General features: G+C 37.1%; 2 protein-coding genes across 3 annotated transcripts in view; both read right to left on the bottom strand.

Annotated features, from left to right (window-relative positions):
* LOC109581143 (uncharacterized) overlaps positions 1-25,720 on the bottom strand; it is a 49,505-nt gene that overhangs the window by 7,066 nt on the left and 16,719 nt on the right. The window contains exons 1-10 of one of the 2 annotated variants that reach the window (XM_019994950.1): positions 24,422-24,476; positions 24,329-24,367; positions 23,900-23,994; positions 22,967-23,046; positions 21,298-21,561; positions 17,390-17,523; positions 15,546-15,600; positions 10,219-10,302; positions 8,184-8,744; positions 1,599-1,703 (exon numbers count right to left, since the gene is read on the bottom strand). In XM_019994950.1, coding sequence (XP_019850509.1) covers positions 1,599-1,703; positions 8,184-8,744; positions 10,219-10,302; positions 15,546-15,600; positions 17,390-17,523; positions 21,298-21,561; positions 22,967-23,046; positions 23,900-23,994; positions 24,329-24,330 — 1,380 coding nt within the window. In that variant the 5' untranslated portion in view covers positions 24,331-24,367; positions 24,422-24,476. Of the gene's footprint in view, positions 1-1,598; positions 1,704-8,183; positions 8,745-10,218; positions 10,303-15,545; positions 15,601-17,389; positions 17,524-21,297; positions 21,562-22,966; positions 23,047-23,899; positions 23,995-24,328; positions 24,368-24,421; positions 24,477-25,720 lie in introns of those variants that run through there. The other variant, XM_019994949.1, reaches the window with a different exon arrangement.
* On the bottom strand, positions 18,316-20,325 carry LOC100639101 (interferon regulatory factor 2-binding protein-like). The gene has a single exon (XM_003385515.3). It carries the CDS (start codon positions 20,148-20,150, stop codon positions 18,576-18,578), a length of 1,575 nt encoding a protein of 524 aa, XP_003385563.1. The 5' UTR covers positions 20,151-20,325; the 3' UTR covers positions 18,316-18,575.

Here is a 25,720-nt window from a genome sequence, read left to right as displayed (position 1 = left end):
TGTGGTCACTATAACTTTGGTGTCTTCTTAATCTATCCTCTCTCTTTATCCTCTCTCTCTCTCAATCAAATGACATCAAGTATTAGTGACATAAGGATGTGATAATGATCATAACAGGTACAGAGTTTAAAACACATATCGTGTCTCAGCTTGTTTAATAATCATCCATTACCAAGAGTAGACTTAATCTATACTCTAGCCCAAAATATAAGACTCCTCCACCATTCTTCTTTCCTTATTCATGAAAGCATGCAAACACTTTTAGATACATTAGACAAGGCATGCTTATCTTTCATCAAGCGGAAGTAAGTAATGGGTCCAGAGGCTAAAGCTATGCAGCCTGGTTCACAGCCACACACATACACATTAATGTACATATACTCCACAAATTGTTGACTACATCATTCTTGACTGATTGAAATGAAGCCAGTCTGATTGAGGGTGTATCAAATATAATTACATTAGTACGTATGTACATGTACATGTACACGCATGAGAATAAAACCTGACAAGTCACTGACCACAAAAATTGAGGACAGGAAAAACTAGTGAGAGCCATAACCTCAACAAAAAGAGATGTTACTATGCATTAAATTATGCAATAAACAATAATTATTATCAATATTTCGTTTGAGGTACGCGTAACACAATTAAAAAATATATTCAATTTCATTATTCATAATTACGGCACGATTGGCAATCACATGTGGATGACATTACTGTATCTACAATCAACCACACACGTAACATAAGGACAGCTTTGATATAAAGAGGAGAGGGAGGAGAGAAAGAGAGATGATTGCCTCCCTCTTTTCCCACCAGGGCATATTGAGTTGATCTATCATGTTACACTCCTGAACTATTGAACTTTAGAAAAAATGCAAAACATAAAATGATTTTTAGTTTAAAGACATGTTGATGACATAGTACAACTGCACTACACAAACACACATCAGGCAGAGCATGCACACACACACACACACACACACACACACACACACACACACACACACACACACACACACACACACACACACACACACACACACACACACACACACACACACACACACACACGCATTGATATAATACAGGTGTGTACCGCTTTCATTGATTAGGTGGTATTTGTTGCCTGAGGATAATCAACATTCACATATTATACCCACTGTACTATATGGACTTTAAAATGCACGCATACACGTACGTCAGCAAATCCGCGTCATAACTGGATTAAAATGTTATCAAGTGATAGCCCAAATCTCACTAATGAAAGCCAGGCAGTGCTAATTTATGAAATTTACATTATTAGGATTCTACAAAATAAGGAGAAATCCCCTTAGTACAAGGTTGACCCAGACAGGCATGACAGGATGTGAGCTGCCCTATCAAGGTATGTTTGTATGTACCCTACATATCAATACTCATATAACCCTTGAGAATGTAGACTTGATGGATAGACACATATGTAGTAAGTAATGTAATATATCTGTACATGTAAAGCTTAATGTATTACTGAACTATAATGTGTGTGTGTCTGATATGTAACATGTACTTGTAGGTACATATGGTCGTGAGTAATTGGAGTAATTAGCTCATACCTTTTCAGTGTCACTAGGTGTACTTTCACTGCTACACGCTAATGACAGAACAGCATTATTGTCCTTCTTCTTGGTAACAGGATCTATACTAACTGACGGCAGAACCTACATTGTAATAGAAAATATATAAAAATGAGGACAATGAATGGACCTTCACCTTTCCCCCTTGTACACACAGAGTACATTCTTACCCTCTCAAATCACCCCCTTTCATATTTAATCAATAATATCATTTCACAGTGTACTATTACTATTATACATACATATATATACATTGTATATATGTACTTATAATTATTTGAGCTGACCCTGTAACAATGACATTATGTATTGAGCTATTGAGAAGCATCATGCGCATTAAGACAACAGTGTATAGTGAATGAGAATTACATGCACGAGTGTAGTATACGTATTACAAACTGCTTTGATTTGCTTTTTGGGTGGTGGTACGTTAAATTACATTAAATCTCATACTTGATATGACAAGCATGCTATAATGATTGAGCCACCATAGTGTCTCAATAATTCCAAAACATCAAATAGTTAAGTCAGCAAATTTGTAAAATTAAGTGAAAATTTGCAAAAATTCGAATCACAGGAAAATCGCCACCTATAGGATACAAACTGTATGTCACAAAGGGGAATCACATCAATTAAAATATGAGGAGAGAAAGGGTGAGCCTTATCTATAATATTTCAATACATATATAGTGTATCTTAGCTACTTAAAACAGGAGGCGAAGATATTGAGGGAAAGTATGCCTTGAGTTCAAAGATCAGAGGCATTATATTAACTGTCACGTCATTAATCTCATTAATGACAGACACAAAATAAAGCCCCTTGACTTATTATTATCATACAATACAGCAGCATAATACAATATGTGACACAAAGGAGAGAGAGAGAGAGAGAGAGAGTAGGAGGTGTGGGTGATAACGTTTGATAATGAGTTTATGAATATCCTTTAAAAGGCTAAGTCTGAGATCAGAGAAGTCATAAGACCATTTGAGTTCAGACATTGGGAAATCACCTCCTGTAGGTCATATAATACACAAAACAATAAGTACATACACAATACATGCTTATACTATACAGTATAGTACATACTGCTACATATAAAGTACATACATAACTAATTATTCATTGTACAATAGTACATTCCATGCATACCAACGGGTGACAATAATCAATTACTTAGCAACAATAAGGGTCACTATGTCTGCGTTGGCTCTATGATAATCCCCCTTTTGAGCCATAACTTCATTTATGATGATCGGTGATAGCAAAAGCCTCTTAAATGCACTCGCCACAACACACAACACAAGGCATTATCATAAGCAGATGGTTTAGCTGTGACATAATGTTGTACTAATATTCAAATAAAGAACATGTGGTTATAGAGACATATTTGTCCAATTACATATGAAACATATGAAAAAGAGAGAGGAGGAAGAGGTACACATGTATAGAGAGAGAGAGAGAGAGAGAGAGAGAGAGAGAGAGAGAGAGAGAGAGAGAGAGAGAGAGAGAGAGAAAGAGAGAGAGAGAAGGGAAAGAGAGAGAAAAGGGAAATAAAAAAAGAAGGAAGAAAAAGGAAAAAGAGGAAGGGAGGTGTCTCTTGTTTTTTAAAATCAAGTTGGAAGGATTCTATTGCTAGTAACACAAATGACTGATCAATGAACTGTTGGAATAATTATGTCTGGCATGTTACACAGTATTACAGCATCAATCAGTCCACAGTGATGTGTGTATTCTGCTGTTACTGGCACTCGCATTATTCAATGAGAAAGGAATGTGCTGAGTGCCTCTGAGCTACAGCCACACACACACACCATACATACTACACCTAATAAAATAATTATCATAATTTCTTGTTTAACAGCCAGCATTATCCTGTTTTTGAAAACAGCTAGTGGCAGTACGTACATGCAGCAGATTGGTAGTGTTGCTTAATTTTCTCTAGACTTGAGCGCTCATAACTTAAATTTTTTTAAATGGGCTCAACTCAAACTTGCTACACAAAATAAGAACATGCATATGTACCAGAAAATCTTATAAAAATTGAGAATTCTCTCCTATTCATTTTTAGTAAAATTTCACCAAACATCCTGTACTATAGTACAGGGACTTTTGCTCAAATTTTGAGTAACTTCAAAAATTCGTAAAAAATCCAAATTCGATCAAAATCCACTTAAACTTGCTGCACAACATAAGAACATGTATATGCATCAGGAAATATTATTAAAATGAAGAATTGCCTCTTAGTCATTTTTGTCAAAATTTGGCCAAACACCCTGTACTATGGCTCGATTTTGGAGTAACTTTAAAAATTCATAAAAAATTTAATTTTGATCGGAATCAGCTCAAACTTTCTACACAACATAAAAACATGTATATGCATCAGGAAATGTAAAAATTTTCTCCTGACTGTCGCCGATAAAAAACAGCTGTGGTCTCAATAACTGACTAGGTCATATATCATACACTATACGAGCTAGTCCACATACAGTTTTTGAGAGGCTGCCACACAAACACTCTCCCTGTGACTGATGCTGCATGTATTGGCTGTGGCTTATAAATCCAATAACAGCACAAGTGTTGTTGATAAGCAGACAGTATACGAGGCCTGATGTGTTGTGATTGGCTTATAAAAGCCAGTGATCTGTGAGGCTTGTGGTGATAATGAAGTTGTTTGTCCCCCTCTCTCTCTCTCACCCTCTCTTTCCGTGGTACGTGATCTCCACCAAATAAAGTGTTGGTGCTAATTAATATATATTCTGTCCCCTGCCTTCCTTTTTGGCTGCTAGTTGCATTAGGATTAATAATGTAAGGTTTGCTAGTAAACACAGTCATATAGGATAAGAGTTAATAAGATTTACAGTCATTATACAAAGAATGCCAACTCATTGAACTTAGCTGGCAGAGTACATAAACATCAATTAGAGTTGAGCAGGCATTTTGGTAAGACAAACAAGGACGAATGAAAAAATACCTTTTAGAATCAACAGAAGCAGCTTTCAAAAACATATAAATGAGTCCAAGACTGAAAGTTATTAATATTTCTCATTGCACAACCATATAGCCATCATTCACTGGCTCAAGAAAAAAACAAACAGAAATATGTGCAAGAAATTGCTCTGTAATGAGAAAATGGGACAATATCACAAGTGTGTGTGTGTGTGTGTGTGTGTGATCATCAAGTAGGTAAATGTAGTGAGTATATAAACACAGATACATACAAGCATCTGTCTAAAATCAAATAATGACACTTCATTAGGCGAAAGAGGATATCTTTTGAGTGCCCATAATTGGTCGTACATTAGATGTTAATGCAATTTTTAGACTCTCCGTCTCCATTTACTCTTAATGTTTTTGAAGTGAATTATATCACAGACTGTAGTGATTAATGTTAACCACAAACACTGTACACTGCATAATAATATCACAATGGGATGCACGCACTGACACACACACCTATGTGTGTGTGTGGTATATAATTATTATTATTGTAATGATAACTTTTTTGGACATACAATACAATAGTTATTACTCTTAGTCCTTATTACTTACTCATCTGTATCCCTCTCATTTAATTGTCATATTATTCTTTCTTCTCTCTTTGTCAGTATTTCCTTATTTTCCTACTGTTTTCCCTCTTACACTCAAAGGCATAAAATATGCATAAATCTCCCTTTGTGCTCCTTCTTTCTCTCTCTCTCTCTATCTCTCATTACATGGTACTATAATGGAGTACTGCATAATAATAATAATAATGTTATTATTAATGTTGATGATTATAGAATAGTGAGGAAGTTAAGGGGCCAGTCTGAATCAATCACAACATTAGTTCAAGAACTTCAAAACATACCAATTAAGAGGAATGATAGTCACAATCTATTATGCATAAAGACATGACACAGGCAATAAGACAAAAATAAACACGTCCTTTCCCCTTTAGAATAAAGTTTAGGCGGAGCTCCCCTTTAGAGGTGCTAAAATAATAACAATGTTGTGTAATAGTTTGAGTTAGCAGCCATTTCCTCTTTCCTGAATGTACATTAAGAGCTAATACAATTACTATATAGTATTCATGTACAATGCATTGAATCAGAACTATAGCTAATACAATAAAGGAAGGACAAAGTTATGATATATACATGTAAGCAATTTCTAACATTAAGTGAATCATGTGCAATCACTTTACAAGTAATGTTTTGTCCACAGAAGGCAAGGGAAGACACTGGAATGAATGTCATTGGACCATCATATGTTGGGAAAGCAATCTGTCTTGGGCATAGTTTCAATTACTCTCTAATTTTTTGTCATCAGAACTTGAACAAATGCAAACAATGGGATTGAGCAAGGATAGCATATGACAAGCCAAACAACTTCAGAACTTCCATTGTTCGGCTAATCTACTGTATGCACAATGCTATGTTGTTTGTGGAGAAAACTAAGTGGTTGGCGAATGCTTGCAATACCATTCACTCAGCAGGAGTCCCAAGAAAGTGTTATTGTGAATAAAATGTGAAAGCAATGACCACATATGGAGACTATGACACTATAATTTCTCTTTCTCTTGTACATGCATTTCTTCCTCTCTTGCTTTCTCCAAAAAAATAAACAAGGGCATTCCTTTGATTAAGGTGGAATTATTTCCTGAACACAGAGAGAGAGAGAGGGGGGGAGAGAGAGCTAATAAAGTAGTGAGGATATGATCCCAGGAAACAAGTAACATCATTAGTATCAACAGCTCCTTTCTTTTTCTTTTTCTCTTCCTCTCTCTCTCTCTCTCCATTTCCTCTTTATAGAGCGGAGTGTTTTTGGTCTGTTTACTAGCAGAAAGAGTTAATTGTAGTTAATGAAATGCAAAGCCAAGTTGGCAAACAAACGAAGTGATGGATAGTCAAAGAAAAATGAATTTTAATTTCCAATTAGATATTATACCCATAGTACACACACACACACACACACACAAATGTTATAAACTCCATATAGTTAATGTTTTATACATGAGGAGTGGAAAGCTGCCAATATTTACAAACGGCGACAAAAATTCAACTCGAAATAATAACAAACGCAGTGAGAGAAATAAACAGGAGACATACTAAGTCGAAACAAAGTACATTCCTATACACAAAAGAGACACCATACAAGCCATATACTACACAAATCTTATAAGTATATTCATACATGCATGCATCTTACATTACAAAGCATTATAGTCCTGTGAGAGGGCCCAGCCTACCAGACAGTGCAAGAAAACCTCAGGGGAATAGAGCAACACCCAGTGAGAGTGTGGCTGTTTGTATAGGACACTTGACAAAGGAGGGATGAAAAGGAGGAGGAGGAGCAAGGAGATTGTGGGAGGGAAGGGAAAAATGAGAGACAAGAGGAAAGGGAATGGGCTAGAAAGGATTTTTAAGATAGGAGTGACCTCACAATAGGAGATTGAGTAACACTTTTTTTGAGTGGTACACAACCACAGATAAACATGGATATAAACAGCATTAGGATCCGCTAAACATTCATTAAGCTTGGACCACTAATCGACACCATTACACAGGGATCAAATATTACTACACAGGGTATACACAAATTAGGACTGCCTGATGTAAGAAAGGAAGCAGCTTTTAGAGTATACACATACACGTATAATGTAACCATGAAGCATCTAACCACATAAAAACACCACAAACTGAGCTCATAGCTTGATAGGAGATATCATTCACTAACAAATAAGATACAAAGTATGCAACATGTAAAAGTGCAGAGTGTAAAACCAGTGATAAATGCTTAAACTTGAATGATATAACATTTGTAATGCATTTGATCAGAGGAGCATAAACTCATGGAATGCGTCGAGTTCATGGACCATGTAACACTGTACACAGGACACAGGTTCATGTACATAGCACAAATAGTCAGCAATTGCCTGGTGATATCATGTATTTATCACATTTTACTGTATCCTCTAGCTATGATTAAAGACTCAGCGTTATCACAAGAACAGAAGGAGAGATAAGGAATAGTTGAATTAACTTAACAATTCCAATAACAAGTAATTAGCATAATGACAGTGAATGTCATACGTATACATGTACATGTACATATATGTACATGTACAAACGAATGTACATAATCATGTCAATATTCAATTGAATAATAAGCATTCTAAGTATTACAAATCATCCTTAAAAACAGAATTTCAGTGTACATGTACATACGTGCGTACACACACACACACATATACACATACAGCTAGTGTACATGTACATGTACATGTACATGTACACACATGTTTCGATAAAATGAAATCCTACACTATACCCAGCAATGGACTGTAACATAATTCCATTGTTATACTCTAAATGGATTTATTACTCTTTCTAAAAAGCCTGTGAATAGCATTAAACCTTATCTAAAGGAAGCTAAAAGTGCACAAACATGTACAGGCCAATGAATAGCAATAGTCAGGATTACATGTCAATGACTCAAGCTCTACAAATTTGCCAGTTAATGCTCAAACATGTTTAAGCTTATGAGCTTGATTGGCTTTAAATTATGTAAAAAATCATTTTTACCTGGACAGCTAGTCTGGGGCGAGTGTTTTGAAGACTGCCCTCCGGTCCTTTGTGAACTGGTGACGTCACCCTCATTACTAAATTCCCTTTTATTTCCTCCACGGGACACACATTACTTTCCTTCTTCACTTCCTCGTATCGGGTTTCCTCTTCTCCCCCTCCATGACTCCTCTCTCTTTCCTCAATCAGGACCTCCTCGTGTTGCTCGTCAAGATTACTCTCGACTAGAGTAACGCCACCAATGTGACACATGTCAAGTTTATAACAACTTTTTTGAGTAGACCCAGCCTCTGTCTTTTCTACCCATTCTTGCTCTCTCAATGGGCCACTGTCTGCCACTCCTGGCAATCCTCTTTGTTCTTTTTTTATCGTTCCTCTCTCTATGCTTGTTACATCATCATTTAGATATGTTATCTTTCCTGTAGTTTGATAAGAAGACACCAGAACTGGTTTAGCAGGTACAAAGTCAATAGAGGAGGAAGGGCAGCCTGTGGTTAGGTGCATATACCTCTCTAAACTTGAGGCTGAATTATGGTCAGCCTCTCCTCTATACAGACACACCTATAGTGTTGAAAAGAGACTCAAAAGAACCCACTAAACCTGATTATTAACAAGTGACAAAACCTGATTTACAATGACATCCAGGTGCATGTATAATATTGATATTTGAAATTTATGTAAGCATGCACAATGTGTACATGTACATGTATATCTTTATTTACTGGACTGTGATATGTGTAGATAACTGTGTTAATGAAAACTAAAACTAGGCCACGCCAATAGGAAAAGGAATAAATAGACAGGCTTGACCAAATATGGTATAATTCATCACTTTACACGCATACAGTACACAAATTCACACAGACTTTTCATACAGTACACAAACTTGTACAGGCTTTCTTTCCTCTCTTCCTCTCTCTCTTTCTCTCTCTCTCTCTCTCTCTCTCTCTCTCCTCTCTCTCTCCCCCTCCCTCTCTCTCTTCTCCACTACACATTCCCTGCGGCAATAGCTTATTTTTCAAGGTGTTATCATAGCTATGGAGTCAAGATGGCTTCAGCTTATGATATCAATTCTTTACTACACTAATAAGGAACTCTTTTAAACCATTGCTTTTGAGGTTAAAATGGCTTCAGAGTCAATATTTTAGTAAAAGGTGCAACCAAGTGAATCAACCCACCAGCAATGTGTTCATGGAGTGTCACCCCCACTTACTTACTTAAGGAGAAATAGCATACTTTCCTTAATAAAGGGAATGGGCTAATTACCCTGGGGCATTTACCTTAGTATCTCTTGAGCCTGGGCCTCAAAACCCATAAATTAATTATTAAAGCCACTAATGATTAATTTGTCACTTGGCTAGATAAATAAACCCGTTTCTATAGTGAGGGCAATATGAGTTCACCACAAGCAAAGAACAATAGAGGGCAAAGGCTGAACCCTTTACTAAGAAAAGGAACACCCAATGCACACAGTGATTCACTACTGTATGGAATATTCCCATGGCCCTTTCCTGTCTCCAGAGCAATAGACTGTAGCCAAGAGTGATCTTGTTGTAATTTATGACCAAAGGCATGCATGCATGGCCCTAAAATTCCGTCCTTCTTTCCTCTTCAAAGGCGGAATGGCTTGTTTATGTAATTCTATAAATGATTAGTGGTAAGTCTAACAAACAGGAAAATGCGTTGAGGGAAAAAAGGAGGAAAAGAGGGCACTCTAGGGCCAGAGGAGAATATAACAAATTAACAAAGAATATTTATATTATTACTATAATACAAGCATGCTAATGGCATCTGTAGCTAATTAAGGAAAAGGAAAGGATGATGAGAAAGGCGGAAAGCAAAACAAATAAGAAGAGGAGTGATTGAAAGAATGAGAGGGAGAAAGGTACATGTACATGTACAATAAAACTTGTCATGTACATGTACATGTACACATGTAATGGACATTTTGTATTTGACTAATGCACATGTACATGTACATGTATACATACATAGGAAGCAATGAACATGTACACATGTAGACATACATAAATACCTTGTTCTTTTGGCCATCTCTGGCAAGTTTTGATTTCTTTTGATGAAAGGTAGACAGTCTATTAGCAGTGCCTGTATCTTTGGCCTACAGCACAAGGGAGAGAGAGGGGGGGAGAGAGAGAGGGGGGGAGAGAGAGAGGGGGAGAGAGAGAGAGGGGGGAGAGAAAGAGAGAGGGGGGGGGAGAGAAAGGAGGAAAAGGAGACGCTAAATTAATTACAGAAGTCAATCAGACAGTCAAAATGAAAATGATAAAAAAAGAGAAAAAGAAGCCGCATGATTAGTAATAAGAATAAAAGGCAGGAGTCTAGACATATTGAAAAGGGAAAAGAGCACGAGAGGATTGTTTTCAGGTTGATAGGAGGATAGTGAAAGAAGGAAATGGATTATTAGTGTAATAAGGGAGTGGAGATTAAATATCAGCAACAAAACCAATCATAAACAAATACAGTACAAATAGTAGCCGCCTCTTTGTTTGCTTTTAGTGCATATAGTGTGTATGTACTTTTGTGTGTGTATACGTATGCTGAAAGGTTGGCTTACAATACAAAATGTAAATAATATCTTTGTCCACTTTTTAACTTACTAGGCCTTGCCAATAGTCTATTAAATGTTTGTGTCTTTTGATGCCAAATAACAATAAATGGAGGACTATAAGACCATTAGTGTGTGTGTGTGTGCATTGCTTAACCAGTCGTTCATAAGCTAATTCACAGTTTCCTAAAGGACACACACATACAATGAGATGGAGGGTGAGCCTCCTGGGTGGTGATTGTGAAAAATAACTTGAAAGATTTGTATTTCAATTTACAGTAACTGATTATACACACACAAAGTCACACACACACAATTCATGCCACACAGAGAGAGACACACAATCAAACACGTTGTTCTTATTCATTGAAGCTGATATACATCAAACAGCTAACAATCATAATATTGCCACTACATACACACACACACACACACACAGAGGCTCTATCTATGATCTAATAAGGCAGAGCAATCATATATAAACACTTTTTACAAAAAATAATATTTCTAAAAATACATTTTTGCAAGATTAATCACATGAAAAATAGTGATAAAAATTCATTTAGTAAATTACATAGTGTGAACATTAGAGAGAGATAAGGTTATCTCTATATGCAAAGGTGAGCACTGTAAGAGCTTCTGGTAGTAAAGAAATAAAAGAAGCAAAAAATAAGTTCAAAGCAAGCAGGTGCCAGGTTAATCAGGTCGAGAAGCCAGTGGAAAGTTGTGATAAGCTTTGGAGCTAAAGGAAATTGTTAAAACCACAGAATCCAAGAGAAGAGTATTGAGTAGGAGGGATGAAACAGCTAAACAAGACATAGAGGCAGACAGGGAGCGACTATAATAAAACTAACCATTACTAATCAATCCATTTCTCACACCACATAATCAATGAGGTAGTTCAAAGTCTAACTAAAACAGTCCATAGTAAAGGGACATACAGATAGTACATGTATAGTGTGTGTGTTCACTTGATATTGTGTTTATGTGTGTACATGTTATTAGGCTGAAGTGTTACTCCAGTGGGAGGAACTGATACCCATTCAGTGTCAATGTTGTCTATTGCAATTGATAAAAATTAATGCAACACTATAGGACACACACTATGTAACAGGGATTAGGATAAACAAGTATATGCTGCATATGCATAAGGATGGATACACAGTGTAGTTAGTCTATACTCTCTATAGTTTGTACAGACTACCTGACTATAACTATCCCTCTCTTACCGCAACAAATACTTGTACATGTATACATTATAGAGAAATAAGTTTTTGGAAAAAATGAGAAAGAGAGAGGAAGAGAGTGAGAGAGAGAGAGGGGAAAAATAAATGAGACTATTAATGCTTTAACAAACCATATCCTACAAGGCAAAAACAACTTTTAGTTGGTAAAATTAATAAAGACAACACTAACATTATGCATAAGGGGAAAAGCAAGCAAAACAAAACCAGAAAAAGGAGAGTTTTGAGGGCAAAACTTATGGCAAAGCAATCAACAAAGACTTTAAATAAATACAGACATTTTGTTATGTTTTCATAGTATATACATACATACTCTTATAGGAGCACATAACAATACATCAAGTACTTAAGCATATTATACCATTGGATATATTTAAGGAGTGTGTACAGGGACTGGTGTGTGGGTGTATATCAAGTAAGTATTGACGTGGATAAGAGAGTGTGATAGAGTGTTTGGGGATGATGCTAGGATGGGTTGGCCAGTGTACGGCTAGACTGCAAAACAAGTGGGAGGGAGTAAGACAATACAACCGTACACAGCGAGGACAAAATGAAAAACAGTAGCAAAAAGAGTGGGCAAGAAAGAAGAAAGAGAGAGAGAAAGATAAAAGGGGAAAGAGAGAAAGAGAGAGAGAGAGAGAGAGATAAAAGGGGAGAGAGAGAGGGATGGGGGAACGTGCATGAAAGTATATACATAGAAAGTGAACCAAAGCTTTTACAGCACAAGACAAGCAGTTTCCGCAATTTAAAAGTGTATTTTCATTTTAGAGAAAGAACAAGAGAACAAAGTTATTATTGAGGCACCCTGAAAATGACCCAGAATGCAAAAACAAACGTTGTCCCTGAAAAAACAATCAACACGGGCAAAAAACACATGCAGGGTGTTCTTGGAATTGGTAGCGGAGCATAATAACAATAAACTGTAATTTGGTTTAGCCAGGTGTAATCCAGTTTGAGTCTGTTAGTTTTGGAGTTCAAACAGGATGAGTAGGAGACTAACCTACAACAAAGATGAGGTTAGCAGGTGGAATAGACACACCCAAGGAAGAAAAACACCAAAACACATCCCACTACCCTCTCCATTGTCCTCTCCATTTCATCCTCTACATTATATTTATCGCCGTCCTTTTCTTCTCTCCTAGTTATTGACATGCTTGTACTCTTGCTGCTCTTTTGAAGTTCCGTGACAAAGCATTTAAAAATACATTCTACAACAAATAGCACAAACAATACTTAGAAAATACAAACACGTAGTTATAGTTACACACAAAATGAATGACCGATACTATGCGTGCATACATCGTACAATTAAGTCACATGTGCATATACATACAAGAGACAATTCCCACTAATAGGATATAATCCTTCTTTAGCTGCCTAACACAATAATGGCTAATACATACCCACACAACAGGCACACATACCTGACATTGACTATTTGTGTACGCTACATTTACAGTGTCTGGGTTTAATGAGATCAAATCAAATGACAGAACAAGCTCATGTACACAAACACAACAATACCAAATAATTATAATTTTAGTTGTAGGCAAGGCTATAATTAGGATCAGAAAAGGCATGGCGTGGTGATATAGGCCATACATAAAAGGTTATCTTTTAGCATACAAGCCTGGACTGACAGGAAATGCTAGCTATGTGATCATTTAAACTTTAAAATACAATTACCATCAGAATATACACACACATACATATCACATGTACAGGGACGCACAGAAAAGGAAGCAGAAGGATTGCATCAAACAATGAAAATATTTTATACTTAATCTCCTGCTTGCTACCAAATAAGGGCAATGCTAATCAAATATAATTAATATCTTTCCTTTACACCTCAGCTACCTGAGTGAGTACAAGCTAGTATATGTATTTTCAGTCTCTTTCAAGGCAGACAGACATTGGGGCTGTTAACCTTTCCACTTTCTCTTTCCTTTTTGTTTTCCCTTCAGGCCCCACCACTCTCTCTTTTCACTAAAGTCTAAAATCTTTTGTTTCTCTCTAATCAATTCTTTCTCTATATCTCTGCTCCATGTGACTTGGTAACACCAAAAATCAAAATTGTTCAAAATAAACAATAACCCAACTTTATCTCCCTCTATCACATACATGTACTGTACATCACACAGTTGACTATATTAGTAGAGTAGACTGCTATACGTGGAACATATTCTCAAGGATGCATTTTAATAATTAAAACATGAGCAATAATGTAAGAGTTGGGGCACACTTTCAAATGAAATGGAGTTCCCATAGGAAAGGAGCAATCAGTAAGGAATGCCAAGAAGGCAGAAATCCAGAAAAGACAGAAAGAGGAAAAGCTAATTAAATCAATGCTAAAAAGTAATACTAACTTTTGGCAAGAGAATATGCGATACATGATTATATCATGTCAGAGAGAGTATAAGAATATTCACAATACAACATTGTACTCTAAACCCCATAGGGACAATGGTCATCACAGGATTCATGGTTGAATGAAAGAGCGCTGAGTAAGTGTGAGTCTTACATATTGTGTCCATTTTATTTCGTGTTTATTTAACAGGGAAGACATTACAAGTGTTACAATTGGCTTAAAGGGAGATATGACTCTAGGCTTGTTTATAATATAATCCATTATTTGGGAGTCCTGGGGCTGATGTTTATAATAATAATATGATTAAAAGATAAATTTATACAAACAATTAATAAATGCAGGCCGTACACACACCTTGTGCCCTTGTTTCATGAAACTACCCTAACATACATGTATATCTTAATGAACTACTATTATTACTATTATCAATATTATTACTGCTATTATTATCATTGCATGAACATATACATTATAACAAGGCATATTAGATGCTATATATAGTCACACTGTACTAGTGCAGGCACAAAAAAGATTGTGATGTGTTTCTAGTGCAAGAAAATGTGCAACAAATACACAATATCTATAATACACAATACTTATATTCACACACGAATCACGAGGTCACAGTGAAGGTGGGACATAGTATAGGTGGCAGAAAAGGTAAGATCATGTTAGCACCGGAGTTATGAATTTGATACGTTAGTGACTTTAGCTGTAAATTGATTAAATTAAAAATAACTAAAAGAGAATGTGTTTACCACTCTCTCTCCATAATAATCATATTAGGACAGGACTGCACTGCAGTGACAATACACATGACTATACGTACATGTATATACAGTTCATGGTATGGCTTTTTCACCAAAAATGGCTTTGCATGTCTATAAAAAATTTCTCAGTTTTCATTACTTTTTATGATGCATATCGACACCCCTATGCTATGTAAAAAGTTTGAGTTGATTTCAATAGCAAATATTTGAGTTTAGGAACACCGAAAACCATTACAATAGCCCATGATTTTTTCCAAAAATTGGTTCCCACAGAAACCTCATTCACCCAATGCCCTTATGCTATGCAGAGCTGATTCCAATACAAGTTTCTAAGTTATAAAAATTGTAAGTTTTCAACCTTTCACCCTCACTCTCTCTTCCGCTACTCTCTCTCAAACTCTCTTTTTATCTCACTTTAAAATCATTTGAGGAAGTGTACAAGACCTTTGTCACCCTCTGTGTGATCTCACTGTGTAAAGGAAAATAGAATAAGATGATAAATAAATTAAACACGCTAGAAATAGGCTTGTTGTTGCTGCTGCTGCGGCATGCTCCACTCCCTTCAAGCCACAACCGATAAAAATGCATTTAATCAGAAATCCATTAAAGTATACCCAACATGCACATATCAGCACATTCAATACTACATAATGGCAACCTCTATGTACATGTACATGTACACACAAGAGTACAATGTCCAGCTAGTAATACAGTACATTGTGAAGGGAGCATGTCCCACAAACCATTGGTCAATGTATGTACACACCATAGGAGTGGACAATACTGCCCACAAGGCAGTCAAGGTCTTCATGGGATTATTAGTGGTTAGGGTACATGTAGTTTTGACCCAGTGGCCAAGAAACCTGTACATATACATGTATATACATGTACATGCTGCACTTGGAGACTGTGAGAGGGCATAATGATACATACAGTGAGGCTGAGAGCCTAATATAACATTCTGAGTCACCACAATGCGTGGAGGCACCTGTACACTAGAATGTGCTTAGAGACAATAAAGCCAAGAGTAATTTCCAAGCCAAAAAAATTCCTCCCAGAAAGACCCACAAAGACTTGTGTCTGCATAACATCTGTGCATGTGTGAAGACACCACTGGCGTGAGCAGTAGCATTAGGATAATGAGCTGAGGAAGGAAGAGAACAAATTATAATCTTTCATGATTTGTATTATAGCAAGGGAGATGATAAACAAGGGCTCCCTGGCTCCGCTCTCCCTTCCTCCTTTTCATTGGAAACAGCAATATTTAATATTATCACAAATTTGCACTCAATTATCTATCACAATCACATTAAGATGCAAATACCTGACGATACATTTTGTTTTCTATTGTCACCGACCAAATCTAAGGCAAGCATTAGAACCAAAAATGGTCATGGAGATATTACACACACATATATATATATCAAATCAAAAGGAGATTACTGAAATTGATTAATTGGTTTAAAATAATTATGAAACAAAACACAGTAATCTCTCTCACACCTCCTCCCTCCCCTCTCTCTCTCTCTCACTCACACAATCACGCATACCCTTAGACTCTGACATGAGAAGAAGCCGACAATATTTTCCAGCATTATTTCAAAGTCTTAGCAACACTTCAAAGTCTATTATTGTTGTCATTTGTTGATGCTCAAAGCCCACATGTCCTATGCCCCACCAAACTACATCAAAGATTCAATACTGACAGCCAATGGCTAATACATTTAGGGCTCAGGATAGTAAATAGCATAATTACAAACAGCTACAGATAATCCACAGACTTTACATCCCACACAGACACATGCACACATGCATGCATGCATACATTATATTCCTGTGGTTAAACATCTAATTGGCACCTTACAAAGGAAGAAAGTTGTCTCTAACCCAACAACAACAATGAGCGAAATCATTGGCATGAGGTCATCATCCCACTGCTGAGTGAAAACAAATTATTATGAAATATCAAAATGAGTCAAGGAGTAAGCAATGCCAAAAACACACAAAAGATGAATAGTTCAATGAAGAAATACCAAATATAAAGGGCATAGCTAGTGATGCATGATCCGTGCATAATGAGCCCATAATTATAGCAGCACTATGACTACACAATTCACTCATAAATTTCAAATTGCTCACGCATGCAAATCATTAGTATCAATATTGCTATAATGTAAACTATGCATCAATGCTGAGAATCTGATCTAAGTATGATACATGTACGTGTCTCAATGTGTGTGATGTGTGTGTCTGTGTACCTTTTTTCGATTGAGAAACAATCTGTCTGTCTCTCCATTGCTGAGTATGGGAGGTGAGAATGAGCCATGCGGATCTCATGGAGGAGCTCCTGTCCTTTTTGGATCACCTTTATCAACCGGTCATCATCAACAACCTAGATGTTATGAGTTGTGAAACAAAAATAAAGACAAAAATAAATAAAACAATGAAACAATAATCATAATAATACTAATGTTGATACTATGCTGAATACAAGCAAGGTGTGAAAATGTAAATCAAGGGTCTTTTCGTTGTTACCGTACAGGGTTGCTGCTGCTATTAATAGTATCAGAACTAAACCATCAATGAGAGGTGTTGCAAGAAATGGATGTCACACAATCAGACACTCAAATACACCACAGCATTTGTATAAGCCACAAGTCCCAGGCTATGAATAAACTCACTGCATTAGAGGTGCAAAGGGCAGTATGGTTGTGCAACAACCAGGTGTCATGTGAGTGCCATTATTTTATCAACCAAATGCAGTGTCATTTTTGCTGAGAGTAGTAATAATGATGCAAGAATATATGCCTCTATAGTTTAGCTAAAATAATAACAAGGAGAACACACATGACCTTGTTTGGTTACTATCAGTTCTAGTTTCATCCAATTAGATTAGGGCGGCAGAATAATCTACCAGAAGGTGATTAATTACGAGTAATTATTCATTAATTTGATTATTAATTGATCTTAGCCTTATCTGGTGTACTCTAGTTACGAAGACAATAAAATTACTGGAACAAAGAGAAATAATGGAAAATTAGGCTCCCATCACTGCCAGTCTAAATACACACACTTTCAGCTTATTGCATCAATGGTGACCATTATGATAATACTACAATAATAACAGCGCTGTGAATATTTTCAAATTAATTTGCAATTATTATAATTATTATTTTCAATCTACTTCTGATTGTTGGAAAGTGAAAGAGATTTCATTAATAAAAGATTGTTATAATAATAACAATAATAATAATAATAATTTCAAAATAAATACCAGTGATCAATAAGAGGGTAGAAGAGAAAGTTAATTGAGGATTTGAAAAGAAGAAAGGAGAGAGAGAGAGAATAATCATGCAACATTAAAAGGATTAATGTAAATCTTTTGAGGAAGTTATTAATGGAGGAGATATAGTGCATGTGAGTGTGTGTAAAGAGATTATGTAGTTAAAACTCAGACTTTAAAATGGTAGATATCTCTTGCTCCATGAAGGCCCAAGGCGTTGAGCTCCCTTGTACTAAACACTTGAGTCCACTAGGACAATAAACGTCTTTTGAGGAGGAGACTTGCTGTTTTATGCTGTCTCTTGAACACGAGAAACAGAACTTGTGTGGCCCCATTGAGGGACATTGGACAAAACGAGTATCATCTAACGCCTTGTGACATATGAGGCACTCCATCGGCTCCGGGCTCTTCTTCTCGTTGGTAGTAGGAGGTGAATGAGGGCTTGAGACACTGTTGGTGTGAGAAGGGGACCCAGCTGCACTGTTAGAATCTGCGGGTGAGAGAGGTTGATCTACTCCACGGGGAGAAGGAGAGGCATGTCCATCGTCTGACATCCCGTTCTCCATTAGCTTCTTCTTTGTGTCTGATTCGTCCTCGTTTGATGATTTCCTCTTACGGTTGAGGAGATTGTTTTTGAGAAAGCCCCGGGTGGATGACATGTTTGCCGGAGGTACGTTAGGATGCTGGGGATCTACAAACGGCTGGGGGAGGAGTTCCTTCTTTACGGCACCTCTAAAGAATCTCACTTCTTCGGTGAGGAGCTCGCCTAGCACACGCCAGTCTTCGTCGCCAAAAGCCTTTTCAAATTCTAAGTCTTTGTAACCATTAGACGATGCACCTCTGAAACCACCTCCAATGCCTAGCCTCTCTCTGAATTCACCATACATCTGTCTACCAGCTCCAGAGGCACTCTGGAAGACTGTGCCAGATCCAATTGGATACTCTACAAACACTTTGAGCTCGTAGTCAGAACCACGACAGACAGCATCAAATGCAATGACTCGACCTATCAGTGAGTGGTCTTTGGAGAAGCGGACGCGGAATGGTGGGGACTTGCTCAGAACGTTAAGTGTCTCTTGTATCTGGGCGAAACGCTGGGTTGTCTCTTGCTGGGGATGAATCTCCATTGGGACGACTGGTTTGTGCATCCCTGGGAATGGTGGGAGGCGAGCCGGGCCTGCTGTTGTGGTAGCTGTGCTGTAAGCTGTAGTTGGAATGACTGGCTGGGTTTGAAGTCCCGGAGGACAGAGTGTTGTAGCTGGAAATGGAAAGGCTTGCTTTCCTGTGCTGGTAACGACCACTTTGCTCCCGTTGAGAGTCTGTCTAGGAATGATGTGGTAGCCAGCGGCAGTTGGAGAGTGAGCAACTGCAGCAACTGCGGCGCCCATTACAGAGCGGCCGGGAGCACTGAAGCTGATCCCAGGTAGCTCGTGAGGGCTCCTTGATCCGTGGTGCTCAGATGAGGAGGATGGAGGCAGTGGATGCTGCTGCTGTGGATGCTGCTGCTGCTGTGGATGCTGCTCTAGTGAGCGTCTCAAATGTCTAGCTTTATCCACGACTTCAGCTATGCGATCAATACCCTCATAGTTGCAGCAGGCTCTGCAGACTGGCTCGTGAAAATCGTAAATCATGGCCCAGGGACCTCTAGGGACTTCACAGAGAAAGCACTTAGTGCGGCCCATGGGGCTGGTTGCTCCTCCGTGGTTGCTACTGCTCCCATTGTTGCTTGCCGCCATTGCTGGTGGTGGTGGGCCCCGATAGTAACTTTGTACCAAAGCCAGGATTGCTGTAACTCAAATATATCTTTTGTCTCTTTTCTTTTCGTTGCTCGAAGGAGCGCTCCCTCTCACTTTCTCAGTCACTGAGAATGATGATTGAAAGGAAAATGAGGAGGTAAAATGACTGGAAAAAACACTACCCGATGCTTTTATAAGGAGCCCTCTCACGTACTCCCATAACAAACAATAATAATTGCTAAAAAAGACGCCCACCAGAAAATGTGCATTCCTAAACGTGTTGCCCCGGTAACAGTAGAACAGAAAAATTCATTTACTAGCTTGTCGCTATGATGTCACGGGGATCAGGATGTGTAGGCGGGAAGTCTAGCCTTAAAATTAAATTTGACTCCTTTTTAACAGTTTTCAACTACTCGTGAACTATTTTTTTTACATTTCTATGCACTAGGATCATTTGACTCGCATGCAAAAAGCAACAGCAGAAATTATTATAGCACAAAGTCAAAAGAATGCATGGAAGCAACCAGAAAAGAAATAGTAGAGTAGAACTACTGATAGAGAGAGACATTGGTCTTGATGATATCACATACTAACTGTTTCCTGTTATGAATAGCAAAGCAATAAGGTCTTGACGCCTTCCCTTTACTGATATACACTATTGCATTCAACTCTTAACAATCGCTTTGTGCCTGTGAAATAGTGCATTAGTTGCTTCATTGTTTTAATACTGCTACTAAAGAATACAATGGACTCAATGTCATTTGCTCATTCACTGCTTCCATTGTTCATTCATGCATAATTGCTTAGGCAGACAAGCCACACTGCTGTTTAAAAGGAATATCTGTCTGCCTGGTTTTTTAGCATCATTATACAACATAGCTGTGAACAGGTTTAGCAAAGAACATAGACAAGAGAAAAAGAGAAATGGGAGATTGAATCCTAACTCCTTTAGACTCATCATGCACGTATACAAGCTACATGTACATTGCAGTTAAAAATATGTCCTCTGTTTATTGGACTGATTATAGTTAATAAAGAGTTAGGATTAGATAAAACTGACAGAAAGGAAGGAGGTACAGTGCATGCTTATAATATCTTATCTCCTCTCAGTCTTATAATTGATACAACACAGTCCCTTTGTCTTTACCTTTGTTGTCAAATAGTGAAGACCATCAGTGGTAGTCCACTGATTCTTAGTGATGACCCTCTCCCCCTCTTTCCCTCCTCCTCCTCCCCCCTCTTTGGCCTCCTTATCTTTAGCAAGCTCATTGTCAGCTGTTATGATAGGCTCCATTGTTTGAGGAAGAGGAAGAGGAAGTGATGCCTGAAAGGATGATGAAGCTGTTGTTACACTGCCACCATTATCAGTGTCAATTGACTGTTCCATATTGTCATTCTCTACACTAACACCCTAAATGTGCCATATAAGAATAGAAATACATAATGTGACAAATTAGAATAAAAATACACTGTGTGTGGCTTTCTTAAAGTGTGTGAAGTATTTACAGTTAATTCAAGTGAAAAGGAAGGAAGAGAGAATGAACCAAGACATTGAATTAAGGCTCCAACTATGCGTATAATGAAATGCCAAACACATTATCTACTTAAATATCTCTTACTCCTACACAGGGTTTCCCACAAAGCATGCTAAGTGAGATAAAAAGCATGAGCTTCATGAGCTAACAAGCACTACAATACGGTACATGGAATTTGGAGCAACTTTAAAAATTTATAAAAAAATCCAATTTTAACCGGAATCAGCTGAAACTTGCTACACAACGTAAGAACATGTATATGCATCAGGGAAAATTATAAAAATGGAAATTTCTCTCCTTTTCATTTTTGGCAAAATTTGGTCAAAATCGCTGTACTATAGTACAGGGACTTTTGACCTATTTTTGAGTAACTTTAAAAATTCATAAAAAATCCAAGTTTAATCAGAATTAGCTCAAACTTGCTACACAGCATAAAAACATGTATATGCATCAGAAAAAAAATATAAAAATGAAAAATTCTTTTCTTGTAATTTTTGTCAAAATACATTGTATAGGGTATTGTGTCTTTGACTTAATTTTAGAGAGCAAATTGACAATCCAATGAGAAGAGCACCATGTCAAAATCCTGTGGAGCACCCAGCTCCTACTCTCATGAAAAAGATCGCCATACACACATACTAAAAGTAGCCTCAAAAATACACTTCCCAATGTTACATAACTAGTCAGAGTCATTCAGACTGGAGGGAGCTAATGTGTACACGAACAAGAAGCATATAAACTTTCTCATAATCAAATAGATATGATATCACATATTAAATATTGACAAGCAAGACATAAGTAGTATCGAATCTCTTTCAATACTCACGACGCGTCACAATAAATGTACAGAGTGCATGGGAATTTCCTGTTTCATAAAATCAAGTGTACAAATACGTGCATCAATTATCCCATAAATAATAAGCTAGCTAATGATAACTCCATTACAAGGGTTACATGCAAAGGCACACACTATAATCTAAGAATTAATATGCTTAGCAGAGTCTGCGCTATTATTAAAGCCTAAATAAAATTACAACCGAATTAGCGTATCCTCTCCAAAGCCCTCAAGCTCCAAGAACTGGCGTCTAATTGTCTGGGAATCACGTTAGCCCACAAATATAATAAGGAAGCTCAAGCTGGCCACAATTACAACCTGAATGGCGACGGATACATCTACACTGTACATGCACACAATTTATATATACATGTACATGTACACGTATGTACATTGCAGTGTCAAAGATGCTGTGAGGACATACAAATACATAAACACCCACGCACTCTTTTGAGAGTAGACATAGAAGCCATCTTGACAGTACTCCTTCCTTCCTCAGAGCCCAAGCCTTTCAGCATCAGAAGGCCTAAATCAAATGAAAAAACAAATAAATAAATAAGAATATTAATAAATTAGGCACATAATTAATGCTCGAGGCAGTGTGAATATACTCATATTCTGAAAAAGAAGACTGTCAAGAAAAGACTTGACTCACACTACAATTTACTACAACCAGCCTCCAGTGTGTACATATGTAGCAATGTAATACTATCAACAGTAGAGTATATTCCTATATACACATACACACTCACATACATGTATATATATAGTAGTTGGAAGAGAATTAGCTTTGAAAAACCAAAATTGGCAATAACAAATTACCCAGAAAATATCACTCGGGCCACGCTGTGTGTTTGTGTAGTAGTAAGTAGTAGTAATAATAATGGGAATATTGACATGTGGTGATAGCTGAGACGTGAATAAATACAGCATAAGGAAGAGTCCCTTTAAGAGACAATACATTATAGTACATGCAAATGTAGCTACAACACTGTAATATTATTACAAGTCATTGCATATAGTGACACAGTAACAATGTTGATATTTTATTTTATCTTCATTTGTCTTTCTAAAGTTTTCATAGAAGAGAACACGAAGGCCTCTCTCTCTCTCTCCTCTCTCTCTATAAAGTTCCCAATATCAGAAAGAATGAGAATGAATGTATACACAACATGTTTATCTTTAGAGATCAGATAGTGGACTCTTTATAATACTCTACATAACAATACATCAGCCAATGGGACAAGCTTAATACTGAGACCAGCTGAACATTGTCAGGAGTGTAACGCCACACTGACTGGTGCTGCAAGCTTGCAAAAATCTCCAGATTATACCGGGACAAACAACAAGAAGCAGATTAGAGATCAAGTACCCTTTACCTTTGCTTTCTTGTGTCTTGCCAGGTAATGTTGCTTCAAAGCGTCCCTTTTTCATCTCTTCCTTGACCTTTCTTGCATTTGGCAAAACCACTGGCCTACATGTATCAGTAAAAGCATTGCAATGTTTAAAAGTACATATGAAGAAAGACACATCAAAAAGAGAATTCAAAGTCTACACATGCATAACTAATGCGTGTGAGAGACAGCTGTATTGGCTATACTTGGGCGGCTTGCTTTTAGGCCAGTCTATTTTGGCAAGGGACTACTTAAAAGCTTTCAAAAAAAGGGAAATAATTACTAAACCTAGCCAAAATGAATGAAGCAAAAACACTAAACAAAAGTTGAATGGGATACAAAATCATGTGGATTTGGATGAAAGTGTACATGTATGTATGTATGCTTTTAAGTCTTCACTAATGGCATATGTACATTATGCCCCTTTTTCCCAAAGTATCTTTTCAATAGATTCTAGGCAACACAAAGATACAGTGTGAAGACTAAACTTTACTAATAACTACTTACCCAAGACTGTGCTTCAAAGGAACAAGTGAATTAGTATCAACAAAGAGATGGGTATCTAAAGAAAGAGAGGAAGAAGAAAGAAAAAGAGAGAGAGGGAGGGAGGGAGGGAGGGAGAGAGAGAGAGAGGGAGAGAGGGAGGGAGGGAGAAGAAAAAGTAACTATTTGGATAAAAAGGAAAGTGGGAGAGAAGTGCTGACGAGTCACAAGTCGATTGGAGCAAATTGGGTAAATGTGATAAAGGAAATGAAGACAAGCGAATCAAAACATGTTATTACTCCATAAATACACAAGAACAAGGATATAAAACAGAAAATAAAAACAAGAGGACACACAGAGGCCTCATAAGTCAAAGAAAATATGCCAATAATTTGAACACAGAACTGGACATGAGAGAGAGTCACTGGAGTAAACAAGGAGCTAGTCCATGTATTGAATGTAACAAGAAAATCTAATGATAACAGGAATGTAACCAATGGATGAAATGAACAGATTGCCATGCATATATTATTATTGTACAAATATTGTAATCTCTTTTGCACCTCATAAAGAAGAGGGAAGGAGAGACTAAAGAATTTACAGAGAAGGTGATGGAAAAACAAGTTCGAAATTTAAAAATGAATAAAATAATGCCCCCAAACAGCCCACAGCTGCTGGATAAGATTATATAAGATGCTCGAAGCTACACAAACAGTTCAATGCAAGCAGGGGCCAGCAAAGCAGGCAAACAAATCAATACACATGTGTAAGTGAGAGTTTATACAAACTGACACGGAGAGAAAGGGAAATGTAGATATGTAAACTGTATACACAATTAATCTTGTGTCAATGGGAGACAAACAACTTAGAAATTTGTTATCAACCAACCGAAAATAATAATTGGAAAAACATGTTTACAATATGACGACAATTACTGCAATAACAATAATCATTAATAAAGACAATCCCCTTTAATTGTAATTAAGGGGCTGTGTACTAGTAGACTCTGAAGCTAATGAGACATAATGTGATATGCACAAATAAATAAACACTTTAATAAGCAGATACACACATACATACTCCTCCATTAATCCAATACACTATACTACTATACAAACTCATACAAGTAAAGGCTACAAAGTATTCTTTTAAAATAGTGCGACATTGAGGACACCTGCTTATAATGTACGAAGCAGCTGCCAGCATCAAGTGGGAACAAGACTAATGAATAAAAAGGAACAGACTAGAACTACTAAACTGTCTCTCATTACTGGCAAATGACTCTCTTCCCTTAATGCCATATAAGGAAAGCCAGTGTCAGCA

Source organism: Amphimedon queenslandica, unplaced genomic scaffold (genome assembly GCF_000090795.2).
Source record: "Amphimedon queenslandica unplaced genomic scaffold, v1.1 AMPQUscaffold_13457, whole genome shotgun sequence".
Classification (NCBI taxonomy): domain Eukaryota; kingdom Metazoa; phylum Porifera; class Demospongiae; order Haplosclerida; family Niphatidae; genus Amphimedon; species Amphimedon queenslandica.
Note: the sequence above shows the minus strand (reverse complement) of the source record. Positions and strands in the feature narration are given on the sequence as shown.

Coding starts and splice junctions, on each gene's coding strand:
- LOC100639101 (XM_003385515.3), bottom strand. CDS start 20,150: ATGGCGGCAAGCAACAATGGGAGCAGTAGCAACCACGGAGGAGCAACC.